Source organism: Xyrauchen texanus, chromosome 3, assembly GCF_025860055.1.
Source record: "Xyrauchen texanus isolate HMW12.3.18 chromosome 3, RBS_HiC_50CHRs, whole genome shotgun sequence".
In the NCBI taxonomy this organism is placed as follows: Eukaryota; Metazoa; Chordata; class Actinopteri; order Cypriniformes; family Catostomidae; genus Xyrauchen; species Xyrauchen texanus.
In genome coordinates, this window is record NC_068278.1 from 33,959,727 (window position 1) to 33,980,869 (window position 21,143).

Below are 21,143 nucleotides of genomic sequence, written 5' to 3' on the forward strand. Positions count from 1 at the left end.
TATTAAACATATATTATTAATCGGTTAGCCCAAATTTTTGACAATATTTTAATTTCTTGCTGGATCAGGGAAATGTGACAATAATTTCTTACACTCACTTGGATATTTGTCTTTTTTTAAGAATCAGACTGATCCGGGCTTTTGTCATGGTTGGTGGAAGTTTTTCATTCTTTAATGTTTCTGTATAAACGTCTAACAAAAATGGAGCCAGTTATGTAGCATTAGATAATTAAAAAATGGCAAATTGTTGTCTGGTCCCAGAGCCTTAATTACCTCGCCAAGCTCCTCCAAGTTTATCTCAAAATCAAGATAATTCTTTAGCTCTGTCATCAGTTTAGGAAGAAGTATTAGTAGACGAAGACGTGGAACTATAGAGATCAAGATTATTGATATCAATGGCCACGAGGAGATTTCACTGAGAGAATGGTAGAAAAAGACTCTCTCTGCTTTATATATCTAGACAAAAGCTTCTCTGCTTTGTCCCCAGAGACAAAGTATGAATGTCTTGCCCTGAATAACCAAAACTGCTCAGCCTCTGCCACTTTTAATATTCCCTTCCAAATCCAAAATTGATTTTTGATGAATGAGGCATACTGTATGATCCAATCCCAAGCCACACACACAAAGGATACTAAGGACCAGTTGGTTTCTATATAAACATTGATTTCAGCCTTTAACATTTGTTGGAAATCAGGATTTTGCAAAAGGGGATACATTAAAGTGCCAACTATATGATTTATTTTTCTAAAGATGTAGCAACACCTCTAAACTCACCAGGGCATGATCTGAGACTAAAATGTTTCCAATTCAGCAATCGACAACAGATAAAATGAGGGACTTGTATACCAAAAAATTATTTGTTTTAAATCTATTCTAGAATAAATCATATGGACTGATGAAAAATATGTATAGTCCCTACAATATGGGTTCAAAAGTCTCCAAATATCTGTTAAGACCAATAATTTTACACATCCTGGGATGTGAAAATGTTTCTATAGGGGGCTTACACACTTTTGCTTCACAATGATCAAGGACTGAGTCCAACAAAAGACCCTCCCAATATAATATCATGAGGGGCCAGCAGCTTGCAACATCCCTTCCAGATCTATAAAAAAAGCTGTGAAATAATTAAGGCTTCTCATCAATTTCTCTGGGTGATGTAGCTTGCTGTGTCATCACAAAGCAAAGCTGCCCCTTGCAAGAATAGGTTGTTTCTATAGGAATGTGTATCCTGTCTCTACTCTCATGTAGCTCAGACATGTATGTCACCCCCATATAAGGTTAAGAACTATTTCATTGGTGGGGGTCCAATGGAATGTGGTTTTTCTGGACCATATAACGAAGTGCTGAACAATAAACTTTGAAGAAGGATTTGATAGCATTGGGTCTCTGTGTCATTTCTTTCTTCCCTCAGCTGAGCCGCATCGAGACGGGGATTGCAGATCAAGAAAATAAATTAAATACATTGAATGACTTACTAGTCATACTAGAATTATTTAATTATCAAGGATTAACCTGTCTGATGAGAGATTGAACAAAACGTAGTTTAATTTGTCTCGATATTAACTCAATTAATAACTCTGCTCGGGGGCCTCTTCAAAGGTATGATTTTGCCCTATTATAAATAGGAAGGAAGGTTTTGCCCTATTATAAATAGGAAAAACCCCACGACCGCAGCAGTAGTTTAAAGGATATTCTTATTCTGGTATGAATAAGAAGAGGATGGAAATTGTCCTAAGGAAAAGACAGAGAGAATTTGATCTGCATTATTGTTCCCCGTCTGTCGCTCAATTGGACATTGTGTCGAAGAAGCGACACTAGCGGTCTCTCTTGAGCGCCGAATATGCCTCTGATCTATGAAAAAAGGCCAATGGGAATTAGGCAGACAGTATTTGCATACCCCGCCCCGGACATACGGGTATAAAAGCGGGAGCCGTTAGTCGTGTTGCAGTCAGCTGCGAATTACACACCTGTTCCTGTTTTCCTCTGACGCTTGCCTTTTGGATTCGACGGCACATTACAGCAGCTTTTTCTGTTTGCCCCTGGGCGCTTTGACAGCGCAAGAAACTTAAAGAGTTATAAAAGAGTGATTTTCTCTAAGAGTTATTTCCTCTAAAAGAGCAAATACGCAGCTGGCATTGAACGTCCTTTTCAGGACACGTCTTTATAAAGATGGCCTTCCACCCCTGCGTAGTTCCTGGATGCGGTAGAGTGCTCTCCACTTCAGACGGCCACAGGCGTTGTCTCGTCTGTCTGGGTTGCGATTACACCTAGGCAGCATTTGTGGATGGTTCATGTTCTCACCGCGAGAATATGACCATGGCAACGTTGCGGGGGGCACTCCAGGTCTGGGGGATGGCAGCGGGTACGCCCCCTCGGACAACCCGCCCCCCGGCACGCTCGTTGACTCCCGTCTGTGCTCGAGGCAACAGCGGATCGCCTCACGGCCAGTCTGCCTATCCTCTAGAGCTTGAGGTGGATGAGCTCGCCACTGCATCGGTCTGACGCTGAGGACTCCCCTGGGCTGCTGCCTTCGGGCCTGCATGCCCAGGCTGAGGCCGACGCGCAGCTGTCCGATATGCTTGCCCGGGCCACCGCCAGTGTGGGGTTGGATGACTGGTTCCTGGAGGCTCCACGCCGCTCACAGCCACACCCCCGCCGGTCCCGTTTTTCCCGGAGGTGCATGATGAGCTGACGTCTGCATGCAGGGCACAGCTCTCCACACGTCACAAAGCCATTCGCTCATCCGCTCTCACTACCCTCGACGGCGGACCACGAGTAAACGCCGATTCCTCAGGTGGATAGGGCTGTTGCGCTTCACCTATGCCCCGAAAACCCTACCACCTGGCGGGGTCGCCCTGTACTCCCCTCCAAGGCCTGTAGGACAACATCGTCACTGATGCCAAAACCTACAGCACCGCCGGACATGCCGCTTCCGCCCTGCATGCCATGGCCCTCCTGCAAGTCCACCAGGCCAAGGCACTTAAAGATCTGCACGGGGGTAGCCCTGATCCCAATGTGTTGCAGGAACTGCACTCAGCGACCGACCTCACCCTTAGAGCCACGAAGGTCACAGCACAGTTAATCGAGATGCATGAGGCCGACAAAGTGCACTTCCTCAACGCTCCTGTCTCCCAGATTTCACATATTCTGCCCCGCCGCAAGCCTGCCGCTATGGGCCATGCCCCGTCAAGGGCGCCGAGGGCGTCCTCCTGTGGCGTGGAAGCGCCAAGCTGCTCCGCCTCAACCCGGGCCCAGCTCTCAGCCCACGCGTCGAGCACCCCGCAGGAAACCCATAAGGCTCCAAGGCACTCCTGAGGCGATCGACCCAGAGACCAAGACGTTAGATTCCATATATTCGGATCCCTGGACGATTCCTCCCTAGCCCTATGGGTCCGCATTTCAGCAGATGAATTCACTGACCCAATCCACTACGGGTACTTAATCTACCCATACTGGTATAGGTGCTCCACAGGTCCAGACTCCTGCGTGGACTCCTCCTGTGTGTATATTCCGCAGTACGGTCCCCTTGCGAGTGGACCCGCATCTCTCTTAGGCAGTGCCAGCTGCCCTCCGGTCGCCGTGCTGTAGCAACTCCCCCCTCCTTGAGGCTGGATCTACCACCACGCCATTTTTTCCACATGCGACCTGAGGGGCCCATATGATGTATCTCGCCACTTACCTCCCCGTTGCTGGGCAGGTGTGGTCTCGCAGGGTCTTTTCCCCCTGAAAGATTAGGAAACTTGGTAAGACCCCCTTCCCACCATTCCAGCTCCTTAGAAAATTCCTGAATGAACTTGACGTATTTGCCCGCTTTTATACCCGTATGTCCGAGGTGGGGTATAAAAATATTGTCTGCCTAATTCCCATTGACCTTTTTCATAGATCAGAGGCATATTCGGCGCTCAAGAGAGACCTCTAGTGTCGCTTCTTCGACATAATGTCCAATTGAGCGACAGACGGGGAACAATAATGCAGATCAAATTCTCTCTGTCTTTTCCTTAGGACAATTTCCATCCTCTTCTTATTCATACCAGAATAAGAATATCCACAAAGTCTCCTTTCCTCCATCAGGGAATGGAGGTTACATCCGTATCTTAGACTTTCTGCATGAACCGTGTCGATCGGGAAATTGTTTGTATTATTATTATTAAAAGGGTGACATTATAGGACAGGAAATAAGCCATCCTCTATCGAATGAAACTCCAAAACAATGGATGTTTTTCAATAAACATGATTATAATACTGAGCTGTATATCAGCAATTTGGCTGGGTGGTCAGAGAAAGGAAAATGAAAAAATTAAGAAAAAAAAAAGAAAAAACTTAATTAGATCAATTCATGAGTAAATCCAAATCTATGGTTAAGGAGGGTGAAAGGACCCTCAGTGGGATTATAAATACATAAAAAGAGTCATACAAGGTGTGGAAGAAAATAAAACCATTCTGGGACAAAGGTCCTGAACGAAAAGAGACTAATCAACTGCACGCAGCGGTCTCTGTTTCAAATCAAGCCGCCTAAATATGATATTGTCATGAACAAAGCTTTAACCCCTAACCTCCCAAAGACACCATATGCACTGTTGTATCCCAATTTGACACAATGTAAAGGCAACTCATTCACTGCAGCCATGGACGTATTCGATTCAGATTCAAAGAAAGATATGAGCCAAGGTACATCTGCATTTCCTTTTATCAAGTGCCCAGATGGCTATCAAATCGTTTCACTAATATTGTCAGAGACGCTGGCTATATGCAAAGAATTACCATATGAAAACCGCATACCTTTATCATCGAAACTGCCACATTTAAAAGTTCATTAACAGCACATTGCTATGAGGGCTCTATTACAGGACGCACTCTATACTCCGTGGGAATTAATGGCATTCCTGTGAAGTGTCATATGACACCAAAATTACCCATAAATCCTCCAGATAACACAAACTTGTTTAAAATGCATGATTTTGTAATTTTGCCTTACTCTCCATTCTGCCTACTGGTCTGTGATCCAATGCAGAAAATTGGGGCAAAAATAACTTTTGATTCTAACTCATTACAATTGCTGTTTCCCTCAGTATATTGTCATTGAGTGTATACAGGACACTGCGGAGAAGTTTGGAGCTCAACGTCTGTCAACACTTCTGCTGCGAAAAAGGAAATGCTCAACGTTGACCCAGCGCTATGGGCTGCCCACAAAGATGAGGCGGGCCTTATTGATGTAAGACCATATGTTGCCAAACTCCGCTCTAACTTGCCAGTATACCGCAAACAGTATCCTCTGTCAGAAAAACAAAGGTGTTAAAAGGTATTAATAAAGTGTCTGAAACAATGTATTTTGAAACCCATTCACTCATCATATTAATCACCAATTAAAACTATGAAGAAAGCTAATAATACATGACAATTAATGGAAGAGTTGAAAAAATTAATGACATTTTCACCAGTGGTGCCGGATGTGTGCACTACTATTAACTAAATTCCAGCAGACCACACTCATTTTACTATTATTAATTTGTTTTCTGCATTCTTCAGTGTCAGTCATGCCTGTTACGCAGCCGCTGTTCACATTCACATATGGAGGCCAACAGTAACAAAATGCCCCAGGAATTTAGAGACTCGCCTGCTGTGTTCTCTGCAGTAGTGCACGCTACTTTGAAGGACAACAAGCTGTCTATTGCAATATGCTGATGACATCCTGCTTTCCGGACATCAAGTCATGCACAGCCGGTTCAACTATTGTGTGCAATGCATTAGCGAAGGCTGGCTTCAAGGCATCAAAAGAAAAGCTGCAATGGGTTTAGTGACTATTGTCGAGCATGGGTGCCAAACTGCTCGTTATATGACAAAATCCTGAGAGAAGCAACACTGTTAAGGGCTGAGGAACCTATCAAATGTACTGCTGAAATGGACATTGCTAACAAATCATGATGAACCCTTTCATCTTTATGTGCACGAGGTGGCAGGCACAGCAGCAGCGATCCTCGCTCAGTCCCATGGCGGAACATATAGACCAGTGGTGTACTTGTCAAACATTTTTGAGGCAGTCGCCAAAGGCGTCCCTGCATATTTGCGAGCAATGACTGCTGCGGCGTTGATGGTACAACATGCAGAACGTATTGTTCTCTCACATAAATTAGTTGTGCACATTTCTCACCAGGTAGGAACATTCATTCACAACATTACCACATGACAGCACAACGTTGATCGGGGTATGAAGTTATTTTATTGGCTACTGCTAATCAAAAACAAATTGCTGACTCGAGGTGAATTTTTCAACGATACACAGGATTGCTTTGATCGCCTAAAAACATGTACTTCCTGCAGGCCGGATGTTTCATAATGCGCCCTGGAAGAGGGGGACCATTGGTACGTTGATGAGTCCTGTTCCAAGCCAAATTATTCCGTATACTGGTTTGGATATGCTGTAACGAAACTTCCAAATCTAATTTTGAAGCTTATTTGCTCCCATATAAATCTGCACAAGCTGCTGAGTTGTTTGCGTTGATCAGAGCATGCCATTTGGCTAAAGTTAAATCAATCGATATATACACAGACTCGAAGTATGCCGATAAAGTAGCAAAGTGGGCTGCAAGGGAAGTTGTGGTAAGCCCAGACCAGAATAATTTGTTAAGAGATAAACAAGGGTGTCTGGCTCTACCCAAGACTGCAATAGTAATACTTGGTCAACATTATCACAGTATTTTGCACGTTTCAAAAGAAAAAGTCATCCAGTCAATAAATCAAACTTATTGCATAAATGGGGTACAAAATGCAGTCAAATTAATCCTGGACTTATGTCTAAGATGCGCAAAGAACAACAGACACAAGCCTACGAAGCATGACTCATTACCACACCCGGAACTGCCATTCCAACACCTGCAAATAGATTTTACATATATGCTGCCATGCAGGAATAACAAATTATTACTCGTGATCATGGGCCATTTTTCTAAATGGACAGAAGCTTTCCCGTGTGTAAGGTAAAATGATAAAATGGTGAAAATTTGGCAAAATAAATAATACAGAGATTCGGCTGACTGAGCTCAGAATGTCACCATTCTCTGTTATTAAATTCTCTCCATTTGAAATACTAACGGGTAGGCCTTTTCCAACCCCTTGGGTCAAAGGCCGCGCTGGCTATCTCTCTCTCCACAGGTGACATTGATGTGGTGATTGCAGAATATGTGGATTCCCTCATTAAAATATGAAATGGCATAAATGGTGATATCTCTCTCTCCCCCTCTGCCTGCAGAAAGCCCTACTCATCCATTTGTTATAAATCATCTGCATATGGCAGGTGGTTGTGCTTGCCTATGCCCGTTCAGCATCAACACAACAGCAAGGAGTCACAAGTGTAATTCCAATATGTTTGAGTGGTTCACGGCCTGGATGTCCTCCATTATATCGATTGCTGTATGCATTTTACTTATGTTACTTTTTGGCCCATGTTTGCTACAATTACTAATGGGAAAGTTGAATGTGATTATAAACAGGCATAATATCACCATGTTCCATTATGTACGTATACCTGATACTGAAGTTGGTGGAGAAGGCCACATGATCCTTTCAGGATCAAAGTGGGCAATGTGAAATAATTAAGGCTTCTCAACAACTTCTCTGGGTGATGTAGCTTGCTGTGTCATCACAAAGCAAAGCTGCCCCTTGCAGGAATAGGTTGTTTCAATAGGAATGCGTTTCCTGTCTCTATTCTCATATTTCACACGTAGCTCAGACATGTATGTCACCCCGATATAAGGCAAATAACTATTTCATTGGTGGGGGTCCAATGGAATGTGGTTTTTCTGGACCATTTAACGAAGTGTTGAACAATAAACTTTGAAGAAGGATTTGATAGCATTGGGTCTCTGTGTCATTTCTTTCTTCCCTCAGCTGAGCCGCATCGAGACGGGGATTGCAGATCAAGAAAATAAATTAAATACATTGAATGACAAAATTATCTAACAAAAGCCCTGATCATCAGAGTTAACCTGAATTTCTGCTAAAATTGTAACGTCTCTTCCTAATTTATCTTTAATCTGTTTGAGCAATTTTAATTGTAGATATTTACTTATCAATATAATGATTCACCTGCTCTTACTAGAGCCAGCACTAAAGAAAAAAATGTCCACCCCATATCTTCCCAAAATTTTCAGCTTACTGCAGGGAAAGATGCATTTCTTGAAGCAACAATATATAACATTTCTTATGTTTGATGAAACAAATAACCTTCCTTCTTTTCATGGGGTGCACCAACCAATTCACATTCCACGTGGAGAGCGATAAACCACTAATATTAACATCTGACATTTTGGCATTTTAGAAAAAATTGATTGTGTGTCAAAAATTAAATTATAAAAACCGCATTCCAACATAAGTCAATGTTGAGTGTTACTCCACAAAACAAACTCCAGCCACTAGGCGGAACCAACATAAAAAAAACAAAATGGCACCCAGCCTCCTCAGACAGTCGAGTGTATGCCAAGCGAGTCAATCCACTCGGGGACCACATGAAAATCATCAAATGGTTTCCTCACCCATTGTTTCTTTGAAAGACAATGCTTGATGTGGGTATGTAAATATTTTACGGCCATCCTTAGTATCTATTCTCAGTTTGGCCGGGAACATCAGTTTAAATGTGATCTTCCATTGATGTAAGAGTTTCTTGCATTTCCTGGATTGATCATGTTACTCTCTTGTCGAACTTGCAAAGTCTGGGAACAAGAAAACTCTGTGATTCTTCCAAGAAAGCATTCCTTTGCTCCTTGCCTCACACAACATGAGATCTTTATCGGATAATTTCAGAAATTTGGACAGAATTGATTGGGGCCTGTATCCCTCAACCGTTCTCTGAGCCGGGACTCTGTGCACTTGCTTGATTTCCAGCTTGTGGCCTGTTATGTCGAGCAATCTTGGGAAGAGCTTGTCTAGGATAACTAACTAATGTATGTTGATTAATATTGGTTTTACAGCATTTTAGGCAGCATTAATTCATTATTAAACAAGATTTCTGATTTTACCACCCAGAAAATGTCAGGTGGTGCGACCATATATTAATTTAAAATAATATAAATTTAATGTACTTAGCACTACTGAGACTTGTAAATATGAATCAAACATGTATGTGTATATATGGTACGTATATAAGAGAGATATGTCCTTATCATCTTTTATAATTAAAAAATATATATTAGGGACCCCAAATTATTTCTTATTGGGGTTTCTAATGCCTTGTGGGAGGACTATAGGTGCAGCTACAGCCAGCTATCTTCTAAACTAACTTTAAGCACCTGAAAAATCAATTATATAAAACTGTCTTTTGTCCAAAATTTGAGTCTGAAGCTGAGACAAAAGATAGTGGACCTTTTAGTTTTAGTTTCAGTAATATTTAAAGATGAACTATACTGTATATAAATTACATCTCAAAGATGTAACATTTAAACTTTTATATTAAAGTTTATTACATTCCAATGTGTATCTCTGGTTTGGTCCTGGGGGGTCTGTTCTTAACTAATTGTCTGTTCTTAACTGATTTTACTAATTGTTCAATCAAGGAACTATTTCTACCTGATCTAACCCTTAAAATTAGTTTTGTTGGTGTAACCTAATGTATCTGTGTTGATTGTGCTAATGTTAATTTAGATGCTGTCGTTTGAAGCACATTTTTAGATTAATAATCTTTTTTTTTTTTCCAGTGTATGCTGAATCCCTTTCTGTCTTTCTAGAACTCCTGTCTTTTTCTCATATTTTCTGTCATACATTCATGCACTCACCGACACAAAAATGCACCATGGTGGTTGCCATGTTGAATCATTTAAACTTCATTTAATCTCAGCATGTGAAAAGATTATCTTGGCTGGAGAGAAGAAGAGAGGAAATTGAGAGAAAACAGGAAGGAATACATAAAAAGAAAACAAGAGTTGGTCAAATTCTCTAATCATGATGATGAAATTGCACTCTGGAACGAAACTGTGACTTATCTATGCAGTTTATTTTTAAACACAGGTTAAATGTGTACATGTCTACCCTGAACAGAAAGACACCTGGTCATATTGCTGCAGCTGTTAGCCTTGTTTGTTCTAAAAAGAATGAGTAGACTAAACGTATCATTGCGTATATGTGGGGGGTATTTTATCTGAACTCAACTGAACCTGGCCAGACTCAATATTTATACATAACCCACAAGCTGGTTGTAATCATGCCTGTGTATGGTAAAACAAGAAAGCTTTTTCTTATATCAATACATCAACAACGTTACTTTACGGTAAACACCATCAATTAAAGTACACCAAAACTTGTACACATTTGCAATTTTAGTGCTGTTTCAGAGTGACTCTTTTAATGACTTTAAGATTGACTTATTTAAAGGTTAACATACAAGCCAGTTGAACCCCACGCCAAAGTATTCTATTCTATGAGATGTAGATTTCTAAATGTTTCCACTTGGTATAATCACTTCTTTCTTTTTTTAGGACTACAACATTTTCACAAAATGGACTTTAATGTTGAAATAAAGTATTTAGCTGCAAACATCTGTATCTCATATAGGTTCTTTGAACATCTTTGAATGAAAATTACAATGGAAACCAGATGTGAAAACATTCCTCAAAAGTTTGTGTGTGCTTTTGTGTATGTTTAAGTGTGTGTGTGAGTGTGTGTGTGTGTGTGTGTGTATGGGAAAGACCTGACCTACCACTGGTCCTCTGCTGCTTTTTGTGTTTGTCTTAATCTTTGTAGTGTTTTTCTGTACCACCCCCATTGCTCTCTTCACTGTGTGTTTGGCTGTGTAGGCCTCCCTGGGATGTTTTCTGTTTGGTTTGGAAACATGAGAAGGCCTTTCATGGACACCCAACTGCAACCCATGTTTGAATCACAGCAAACATGTGAACACGTATGAAAGTCACTATTTCTACTGTCCAAAGATTGATCTATGACTTATTAGCCTGTTGAAATATTATTTTAGTGCCCTGCCATCTCCCTTTTTTCCCTCCTGTCTCACTTTCAAAGATTTTATTTCAAGAGGAATCAACAAACCGCATCTCCACTTTTGATGTGCAGAATAATAAAGTCGACATGAGAATAAACCAAAAAGTGATCTTTACATAATAGTGTGACTTGAGCTAGCAGCTAGTAAAAATTGACGAGACACTGAAATGTAAACCGATGTGTAGTCTCGCGAAGCTGAGTCCAGACTGAAGTCTGGTGCAAATTACAGCTTATTCCAGAACTGCCCATTTAGACAGGAAGAGAAAGTCTGCAAACATTTAAAGTTTGTTTTGTTTTTACATACCAATTAAGGGTGAGTTTTTCTTAAATATATTATACCACAATAATAGACAGGCAAAGAAAATTTTTTAATTCAACTAATGGTGCGGCAGTCTCTGTAAATAGTTGTGCGGAACACACAGGATAATGTGGAAAATGTGTACAGACTTTGTAATCAGGGTCTCTTGCATCAAACCCCTTGAAATGAAAGGAAAATATCAAAGGTTTTCTTATCTTAAGTGGTTTGGTGCAACCAGCAACATTTTCATAAATATTTCAAAGACAAAACTCAGAACCCTGCTAAAAATACCAGCGTAAAATCATACAATGCTGGTTTTGGTGCTGCTCTAGCTGGTGGACCAGCACAACCATGCTTTCCCCAGCAAAACCTAGCTGGTGTAGCTGGTTGACCGGCATGTTCTTTCTGATTAAGCTAGAAAAGATTGTTCAAAAGTCTGGTGCAGACACCTGTGCACCAACATCACATGCTAGGGGAACCAGCAGTGTTGGGCTAACTACTAAAATAAAATTAGCTAGCTAAGTTACCAACTACTCAACAGAAAATTTTCTTTTAAGCTAAGCTAAAAGCTACACTTCAGAAAAAGTAGCAAGTTACACTACAAGCTACATGTCAAAAGTAGCTTGCTACATTTAAGCTACTTAATTTTCTTTCAACCACAGATGCACAGAGCATACTGTCTTAGATAAAGCACCCAAAAGATGTATTCACATGATGTTTATCAAAGCCAGGGTACAGTACATAACAGTTTAGTGCAATACATACAAGTAATCAGTAGGTTCAATATGTATGTAAATGTAAAACAAACATGTCAATTCATATTTAGAAATGCTACCTATACAAACCCATGTGTTCAACATAAAAAATCTAAAATTGTACTACCTCTAAAAACCATACTCATTTAAACACAATTTCATTTGCACATTTATGTATAAAAACTCTGCGTACATACAGTATACTGTTCATCTTATCCTGTAATTCTGTTTCTAGCAGCTGTATTTCTGTATGAACTGGAAGCTTTTGATAAGAGGACAAATTCCTTGTGTGTGTGTGTGAGAGAGAGAGAGAGAGAGAGAGAGAGAGAGAGAGAGAGAGAGAGCACATCTGGGCAATAACAAAGTGATTTCTAATGGTATCAGATGGTAATACATTGATATACAACTATTTATGCACAATTCTGTTGTTGCACGGTGCTTCAAAGTACTTCAAAGAGTACCATGTTACTACCATGGTGATTTGATATATGATTACCATTTTCATATCAGAATCAGAATCAGCTTTATTGCCAAGTATGCTTACACATACAAGGAATTTGTCTAGGTGACAGGAGCTTCCAGTCAACAACAATACAAACAATACCAAATACAGCAGCAAGACATAGGTAATTAAAAACAAAAAGGAACACAAAATAAATAATTATACATATATGTACATACACTCACCTTCATACATACCCACATACACACGTAGTGCAAATCTAATAGAATCTGTTATATAAAGAACAAAAACCTGTATATTATGTACAGAGCAATGTAAGTAATGGCAGAAGTGGATATGTTGGATAATATAAATTAAAACTAAACTGTGTATTGCACATAATTATTGCTCAATGGGGCAATTTAATTGTTCATTAGATGGATGGCCTGAGGGAAAAAACTGTTCCTGTGTCTGACGGTTCTGGTGTTCAGAGCTCTGAAGCGCTGGCCAGAAGGCAACAGTTCAAAAAGGTAGTGGGCAGGGTGAGTGGGGTCCAGAGTGATTTTACCAGCCTTTTTCCTCACTCTGGAAGTGTATAGTTCTTGAAGGGGGGCAGGGGGCAACCAATAATCCTCTCAGCAGACCGAACTGTCCTTTGTAGTCTTCTGATGTCTGATTTCGTAGCTGCACCAAACCAGACAGTTATTGAAGTGCAGAGGACAGACTCAATGACTGCTGAGTAGAACTGTTTCAGCAGCATTGGGGGCAGGTTGAACTTCCTCAGCTGGCGAAGGAACAATGGAGTCGATGTGTATCTCCCACTTCAGGTCCTGTGAGATGGTAGTGCCCAGGAACCTGAATGACTCCACTGCTGCCACAGTGCTGTTTAGAATGGTGAGGGGGGACAATGTTGGGGTGTTCCTCCTAAAGTCCACAATCATCTCCACTGTTTTGAGCATGTTCAGCTCCAGGTTGTTTTGACTGCACCAGAAAGCCAGCCGTTCAACCTCCTTGCAGACTCATCATCAACTCGGATGAGGCCGATGACAGTGGTGTCGTCTGCAAACTTCAGGAGCCTGACAGAGTGGTCCTTGGTGGTGCAGTCATTGGTGTACAGGGAGAAGAGAAGTGGGGAGAGCACACATCCCTGGGTGGCACCAGTGCTGATGGTACAGGTGGTGGAAGTGAATTTTCCCTGCCTCACAAGCTGCTGCCTGTCCGTCAGAAAGCTGGTAATCCACTGACAGGTAGAGGTGGGAACAGGGAGTTGGTTTAATTTAGTCCGGAGTATATCTGGTATGATTGTGTTGAAAGCCAAGCTGAAGTCCACAAAAAGGATCCTTACGTATGTCCCCGGTCTGTCCAGATGTTGCAGGACATGATGCAAACCCATGTTGACTGCATCATCCACAGACCTGTTTGCTCGATAAGCAAATTGAAGGGGGTCCAGAAAGGGTCCAGTGATGTCCTTCAGGTGGGCCAACACCAGTCTCTCAAATGACTTCATGACCACAGATGTCAGGGCGACAGGTCTGTAGTCATTAAGTCCTGTGATTTTAGGTTTCTTAGGGACGGGGATAATGACTGAGCGTTTGAAGCAGCATGGGACTTCACACTGCTCCAGTGATCTATTGAAGATCTGAGTGAAGATGGGGGCCAGTTGGTTAGCACAGGAATGAAGGCAAGCTGGTGAGATGCCATCTGGTCCTGGAGCCTTCCTTGTCCTTTGCTTCCGAAAGACATGGCACACATCGTCCTCACAGATCTTGAGTGCAGGTAGTGTAGCAGGAGGGGGGAGGAGGGGGGTTGCAGAAGGTGTTAATGGTTGTGTGAAATGAAGGTCTGAGTGCATGTGGGGTGTGAAATCGGGCCTTTCAAATCTGCAGTAAAACACATTCAGGTCGTCAGCCAGTTGTTGGTCCGCCACAGGGTTGGGGGTAGGAGTCCTGTAATTAGTAAGTTGTTTCAGGCCACTCCACACTGATGCAGGGTCGTTAGCTGAAAACTTGCTTTTCAGCTTCTCAGAGTAGCTTCTTTTAGCCACTCTGATTTCCTTATTCAGTGTGTTCCTGGCCTGATTATACAAGACTCTATCCCCACACCTGTAAGCCTCCTCTTTGGCATGACGAAGCTGTCTGAGTTTCCCTGTGAACCATGGTTTATCATTGTTGAATGACAAAAATGTCCTAGTAGGGATGCACATATCCTCACAGAAACTGATGTATGATGTAACAGTGTCTGTGAGCTCGTCCAGGTCTGTAGCTGCAGCTTCAAAAACACTCCAATCAGTGCAGTCAAAGCAGGCGTGTAGTTCCAGCTCTGCTTCAATAGTCCATCTCCTTATAGTCCTTACAACTGGCTTTGTTGATTTTAATTTCTGCCTGTAGGTCGGGAGAAGATGAACCAGACAGTGATCAGAGAGTCCCAAAGCTGCACGTGGGACAGAGCGATATGCATCCTTTAATGTTGTATAGCAGTGATCCAACATATTCCTGTCTCTGGTGGGGCATGTAATGTGCTGTCTGTATTTGGGCAGTTCGTGTGTGAGATTTGTTTTGTTAAAGTCCCCAAGAATAATAATGACTGAGTCCGGGTATTGTTGTTCTGTGTCTGAGATTTGATCAGCCAGCTGTTGCAGCGCTAAGTTCCCAGATGCATTAGGAGGAATGTAAACACTCACCAGAATAAACGAAGAAAACTCCCGCGGCGAGAACGGCTTACAGTTAATAAAGAGCGCTTCCAGATTAGGACAGCACATCCTCTTTAGTGTTGTTACATCTGTACACCAACTTTCGTTGATGTAAAAGCATGTTCCACCGCCTCTCGTTTTCCCCGTTAACTCCGCGATGCGATCCGCTCTGAACAGCTAGAAGCCCGGCAGATGTAATGCGCTGTCCGGAATGGCTTCACTCAGCCAGGTTTCAGTGAAGCACAGTGCAGCAGAGTTTGAAAAGTCCTTATTAGTATGTGTGAGGAGATGTAGTTCGTCCGTTTTGTTGGGAAGAGAGCGGAGATTTGCGAGATGAATGCTCGGCAGTGCTGTTCGAACGCCGCGCTGACGGAGTTTAACCAGCGCGCCAGCTCGTCTCCCTCGCCTGCGTCTCGTAGCGCACCTAAACAACAGAGCAGCGCCTCCAACTAAAATGTCCAGCAAAACGTCTGAATATTGAAAAACCGGGAAAAGATGATCTGGTATGTGCTGCCGAATGTTCAGCAGTTCGTCCCTGGTAAAACTGATTGGTAAAAGATTGCTAAACACAGGACAAACTAACAAAAACAATAAAAGAATTGAAGAGCTCCACACCGAGGCGGCCATCTGCGGCGCCATGTTACTATTGTACATGGCGCCGACAATATACTATTGTATTTACATGGTGCTTCAGTATAATAATAAAAAAAAATACCGTGGTACTTCGATATATCACCACATTCATATTTGTATTAACATGATGCTCCCAGGTTCATATCATAACATGGTAATGTCATTGTACTTTTTAAAGTGTTTTCATGTAGGATAATAAGTGTTTTGATCCTCTCTTGGTTGGAAAATGTGTTTACTTGCAGAAGTCATTCACAAGCTGCACACATATTGAAATTAATAAAGACTTTCTTCATCACTGGCAAACGATATGATGTATTTGCAGGTTTGCCTCAGCCCACTTCCAAGAGGGCCTCAAGATACATTTTCTATACTAGGCCTACATATAAAATGCTAAAAAACAAACAAACAAAGAGGCTAAAAAAGACAAACATGTGAACTGTAAAAAATAATATTTGAATTCAACAACTCAGTTCAGTTGAAAACCTTTTTATTTTGATCAAATAATTTCAATTTATATTTCTAAGTAGGAAAACAATTTCACTATACACGGAAAAGAACAGAATAGTACACCAATAAAACATATAAGCATTATTTTTTATGAAGGCTATATATGGTAATACAAGATAATATGTTAATGTGAACATTACTACACTCACATTAGCTACAATGCTTAACAGTTTATTGCCTATTATGAATTACTTTATTTGTTAGAGTAATAATAAAGTATTAACAATATTCATAGAAGCCTTATAAAAGGAACAATATGACACCTATTAATTTACCTTTTAATTTAAAATAAAAATTTAAATAAATCATTTAAATATATGTTTAACAACAAGTTACCATACCATTTTTCTTATAGTGAACTGTACACCATGCCAGAAAGAATCTTACCCTGATATACATTTTTTAAAATTATGTTAGTCTATAATTACAACAGTGATTTTTTTATGGAAAAAATACATTTCTTACACTTTTTACATGTGTACTTTATATAAATGTAAATTCATTTTAAAATTTTCAGACACTACTACACCACTGCTTCTGGAGTAAATTCATGCTAAAATAACAACATATCTAAAGGTGCACTTAATATTGTAGTAGCCTAACCATGTTTTTTTTTTTTTTTTTTTTTTGGCTGAAACCATGGTTTTACTACAGTAATATTGTAGTAGCCTAACCATGTTTTTTTTGGCTGAAACCATGGTTTTACTACAGTAATATTGTAGTAGTAACCATGGATAATTGTGTGGTATCTATGGTTTAACTAAATACCATGGATAAAACTAATAGATTTAAAAACTTGCAAAGCTACTGTGAAAAATGTAGTTAAGCTAATAAATTCGCTATTTGTTGTGAAGCTACTGCCCATCATTGGGATCCAACACCCAAAACACAACATAAGCTTGTGACCAGCAATGCTGGTCTTTTCATTAGGGAAATCTAAATTAAATATACAATTCTGCTCATGGATATGTAGTTAACTTAGGCATGATTCTGAGCATCTGTCATTTGGTTAATAATTCATAATATAAATTTTAAATTTCACTTGCTGACAGTATTAACCTTTATTTAATGACTATGAACTGTATCAACTGGCTTAATGGACTCATTAATTTGACAGTTGTGAATATAGAAATAAAGGGCTCAGCTGAGGTGACAGCAACTGTTTTCAATCATTACATTCATAGATAAAGAACCCTATGAAGAACAGGGGAATCTAGCTGATACTGAGAATATACATTTCTGGAGTACATATGTTCCTGAATCAACATTCTTTTTGATCCTGAAATAACATTCCTATCAACCAATTGGATTTTAGAGATAGGATAAAGGCTTAGGGTTTGCAGGTTCAACAACATTCTTATCAAAATATAATTTTACTCTGACTTGCGGAAGGGGTAGGTTAGGGTTAGGAATCTGATGGAAATTATGAAAATATCCACTTTTCTTTGTACACTCATCTGGTCAGACAATAAAAGGTCTTTCATTGAGCAACCAATGGTTATGTGAATGATGCATCAGTGAAATTTTAAAGACAAGCTTAGCGGCTTGTACTGCCGACATAATAGTTTTTATAAGCAGTTGTTTTCCATTGAAGACTGCATACCAGGAGACTGCTCATAATGTACTTTTAAAATGCTCTTTAGAGGATAGATGTATTGTCATTTGCTAGGTAAAAGACTTAATCTTTTCCGTTTTAACATAGGCACATTCACCGGCATGGGGAAATGTTAGCAACCCTAGCCGCAGCACAATCTGAAGACTCCCACAGTAAAAATGTAATTTAATGATTAAGTAATTATTACTTAGGTAATTAAGTAAATGCCTTAACTGCACTAAATACATGTGATGGGATTAAACATTTAATTATTCTCATTAATTATAAATACAATTAAACAAAATTATTAATTCAATAAAGATTTGTTAACATTTGAACATCTCTAAAGTCATTCATACATGAATTTATTATATTTTAGATAAAATTTTTGTCAATACATCAATTTTGTTAATTGCAGTGCCTTTGCGAACATATGTTTGCAAGAACCACACTTTTTATAAGAAAACCTAAGAATACAAGTGAGATTATGAAATTTGAATGCTGGTCCACAACATATTATACTGGTCTGCTATTGTTCTAACAAGACCTTTTTCACTCATGTTTTTTCAATATTAAAGTATTTTAAGACCAAGTTGGTTGTCTTACCAAGATGCAGTGTGAGGTTGACTGAATTTGGATACTGAACTCCATAGAACATGGACTGGCTCTGCCACCAGGTTGGCTCTTCATCTGTGTGGAAGTCTGTCAGGTAAGTGGCATTGTGGTTTAATTCTAAGTCCAAGGCGTCACAGTAGTGACATGAGCGTGTAGACCCCGTCTGCATGCAATAGTCCTCAGCTGGGATGCCGCATACATTTGAAACTATGATGGACTGGTTGAAGGCCGCATTTTCAAATTTAGGCAAACAGCGGCTTGAGATACCCTCCTCATCATAACAAGAGTCCATTCCAGCCAGAACAGAAGAAAGGATGGTGAAAAGCACAAGGAAAAGAGAGAGTGCAGAATAAAGTGGACAGGACTCCATCCTACTGCACAATGCCCTTATAACAGACACAAACTTCAAAAGAACTGAGCATATAAAGCAAGTCTAGCCAAAAATCCAAATCAGAGCCACATGCCAAAGGAAAACACTTCAAGGAAGTTCAGTGGTTCAGTGTTTATGTTCAAAGGCAAGCATAAAAAAGTTTGTGAAATCGATCCCTTGATAGAACAAAAACACATGCAGATAGAGACACACGTATTTTGTGTAATGCAGACACAATTCTAAGCAAACTTTGAAAAAGGAGTAGACCACTGAGTTTGCATGCAGCTAAATCCCCAACAGTAAGTTCAATACAATACACCAACTAAATTATCTCAGAGTTATGCATGCACACATACATATAATTAAGCAGGAAAGGTGAAAGAAACTGCAATATTCCTCCATCTTCCAATGCGCATGATTTCTTTCTCAGTGCATTTTTCTTTCTTTCACCATGTTTTTCCACTCTAAAAAGCCTGGGACACAAACTCTCGTCCTCTCTCCCATGCATCCAAAGGCAGACAGAGTAGAGAGAGCAGAGAGGCGTGGTGGAGAAGGGACCCATCGGTAATTACATAAAAAGAGGGAGGGTCTACAGAAGAGAAAGGAAGACAAAGTGTAAAGAGAAGAGAGTTTGGAAGTGAAGCACCCTCTGTAAGGGACACAAAAAACTACAAAAATTATGGTAAAAAACTGAACTTTTCTGTAAAAAGACAGTAACAACGTTTCTGACATTTTGGTGCCTGTATTTTACAGTTCACAACAACAAACACATACTGTATAATCATTAAATAGTATAATGTTAATATACCAACCTAACTACAAAAATCTGCTTTGTACTTCAAAACATACTGTTAAAGGGTCAGTGGCTCCCACAGAAAATTTTAATAGGGGTGGCCAATGGAGGCCACAGCAAAATCTTGGGGTGGCACCAAAAACAAACAAAAAATTCAGTGTAATGTGTGTTATACTTGTTTACATTTGTTTCTGGTTAATGTAACAATATGACTTTAAAGCTGCAGTCCGTAACTTTTTTTGGTTAAAAATTTTCCAAAATCAATTTGTCGTGTGTGAAAATGCAGCCGGTGTCGAATCGTTTGTAGCCTCTTCTTACAGCAGTTGGAATATAATTAAACTTGTCATTTTGATGGCGGTTTGTAATCCAGCAAGTTCAAAACAACTGTCTATGAAATTGCTTTTTTAAAACATTAATGATAGACATTCAACATTACAGTATAATTGAAAGCTATATCAATTTAAACATTTATTAGGCTATGGAAAATAACAACTTTTAATTTAAGTGAACTGAAAACAATCTTCACATAACCCATTAGAATAAATGTTGTATTTACCTGTGGCCTTCCTACCTGTCTAACAGATAGGAAATATATAGAAATTGAATAAAGTTATTAAACATTCTGCCCTGCATAAATAAATTATATATAGATTAAAGCTACAATTTTCTGATACCTTTGTTCTTTTATTAACATTAATAACAGACATCACAGCAACTGGTTTATTAGGCTACTGTGACTTTAAGATCTGCCGCTGCCTAACATGGCATCTAATTTTCTCACAACTCTTTACGTTCATTTAAGACGTTATTTAACTCGTTTAAGACCGCTCTTATGAGAATCCTCGACAAAACCATAATTTTGACATAATTATGTGTGTTATTGTTCATTCAAGTGCGAAAGAGAACTCGATTCTGGTGTTTGTGTGTGTGTGTGTGTGAGTGTGTGTGTCACATCAGGACATAGCATCCATTTCATTAACAAGGGTAACCTAAACAGTCTTGTCTATTTAACTTCACCTGCTGGCCCAGGACCCATCACTGATTCTGCCTGTTCCTCGCTGTGCTCTGCAAGATCCCCTGTAGCAGCCTCTGCCTGCTCACTGGCTTGCTGCTCTGCCTCACTTTGGACATTATCTTCAAGTGTGTTCTCACACCTGCCTTCTTCCTCAGATCTACACTCCCCTGTGCTACATTTCTTCTTAAAAAAATTTGAGATGCTTGTCCATTTTCTCTTCATCCTCTGCAAATTGATATAGCACAGTGTGACTAGTCATAACTAGTAAACTAAATTTGCAGCTTATCAGCGCTAGCGTTAATTTCAGCTAATGTTAATTCAACACTGTAAAAACTTTAGAACATACATTCATGCCTTCAATATAAGCCACTACTGTTATGGCATACATACCCGTTGCCGTTTATCGTCTCTCCTAAAAGTGTAGATGCTCTCCTGTGGTCGAATCAGTCAGT

The 21,143-nt window shown here is 40.1% G+C and overlaps 1 protein-coding gene across 1 annotated transcript in view; it reads right to left on the reverse strand.

Moving 5' to 3' along the window:
* lamc3 (laminin, gamma 3) overlaps window positions 1-19,390 on the reverse strand; it is a 232,797-nt gene extending 213,407 nt beyond the window's left edge. The window contains exon 1 of the mRNA XM_052102235.1: window positions 18,505-19,390. Coding sequence (XP_051958195.1) covers window positions 18,505-18,883 — 379 coding nt within the window. The 5' untranslated portion in view covers window positions 18,884-19,390. The remainder of the gene's footprint in view (window positions 1-18,504) is intronic.
* Window positions 19,391-21,143: the final 1,753 nt, after the last annotated feature.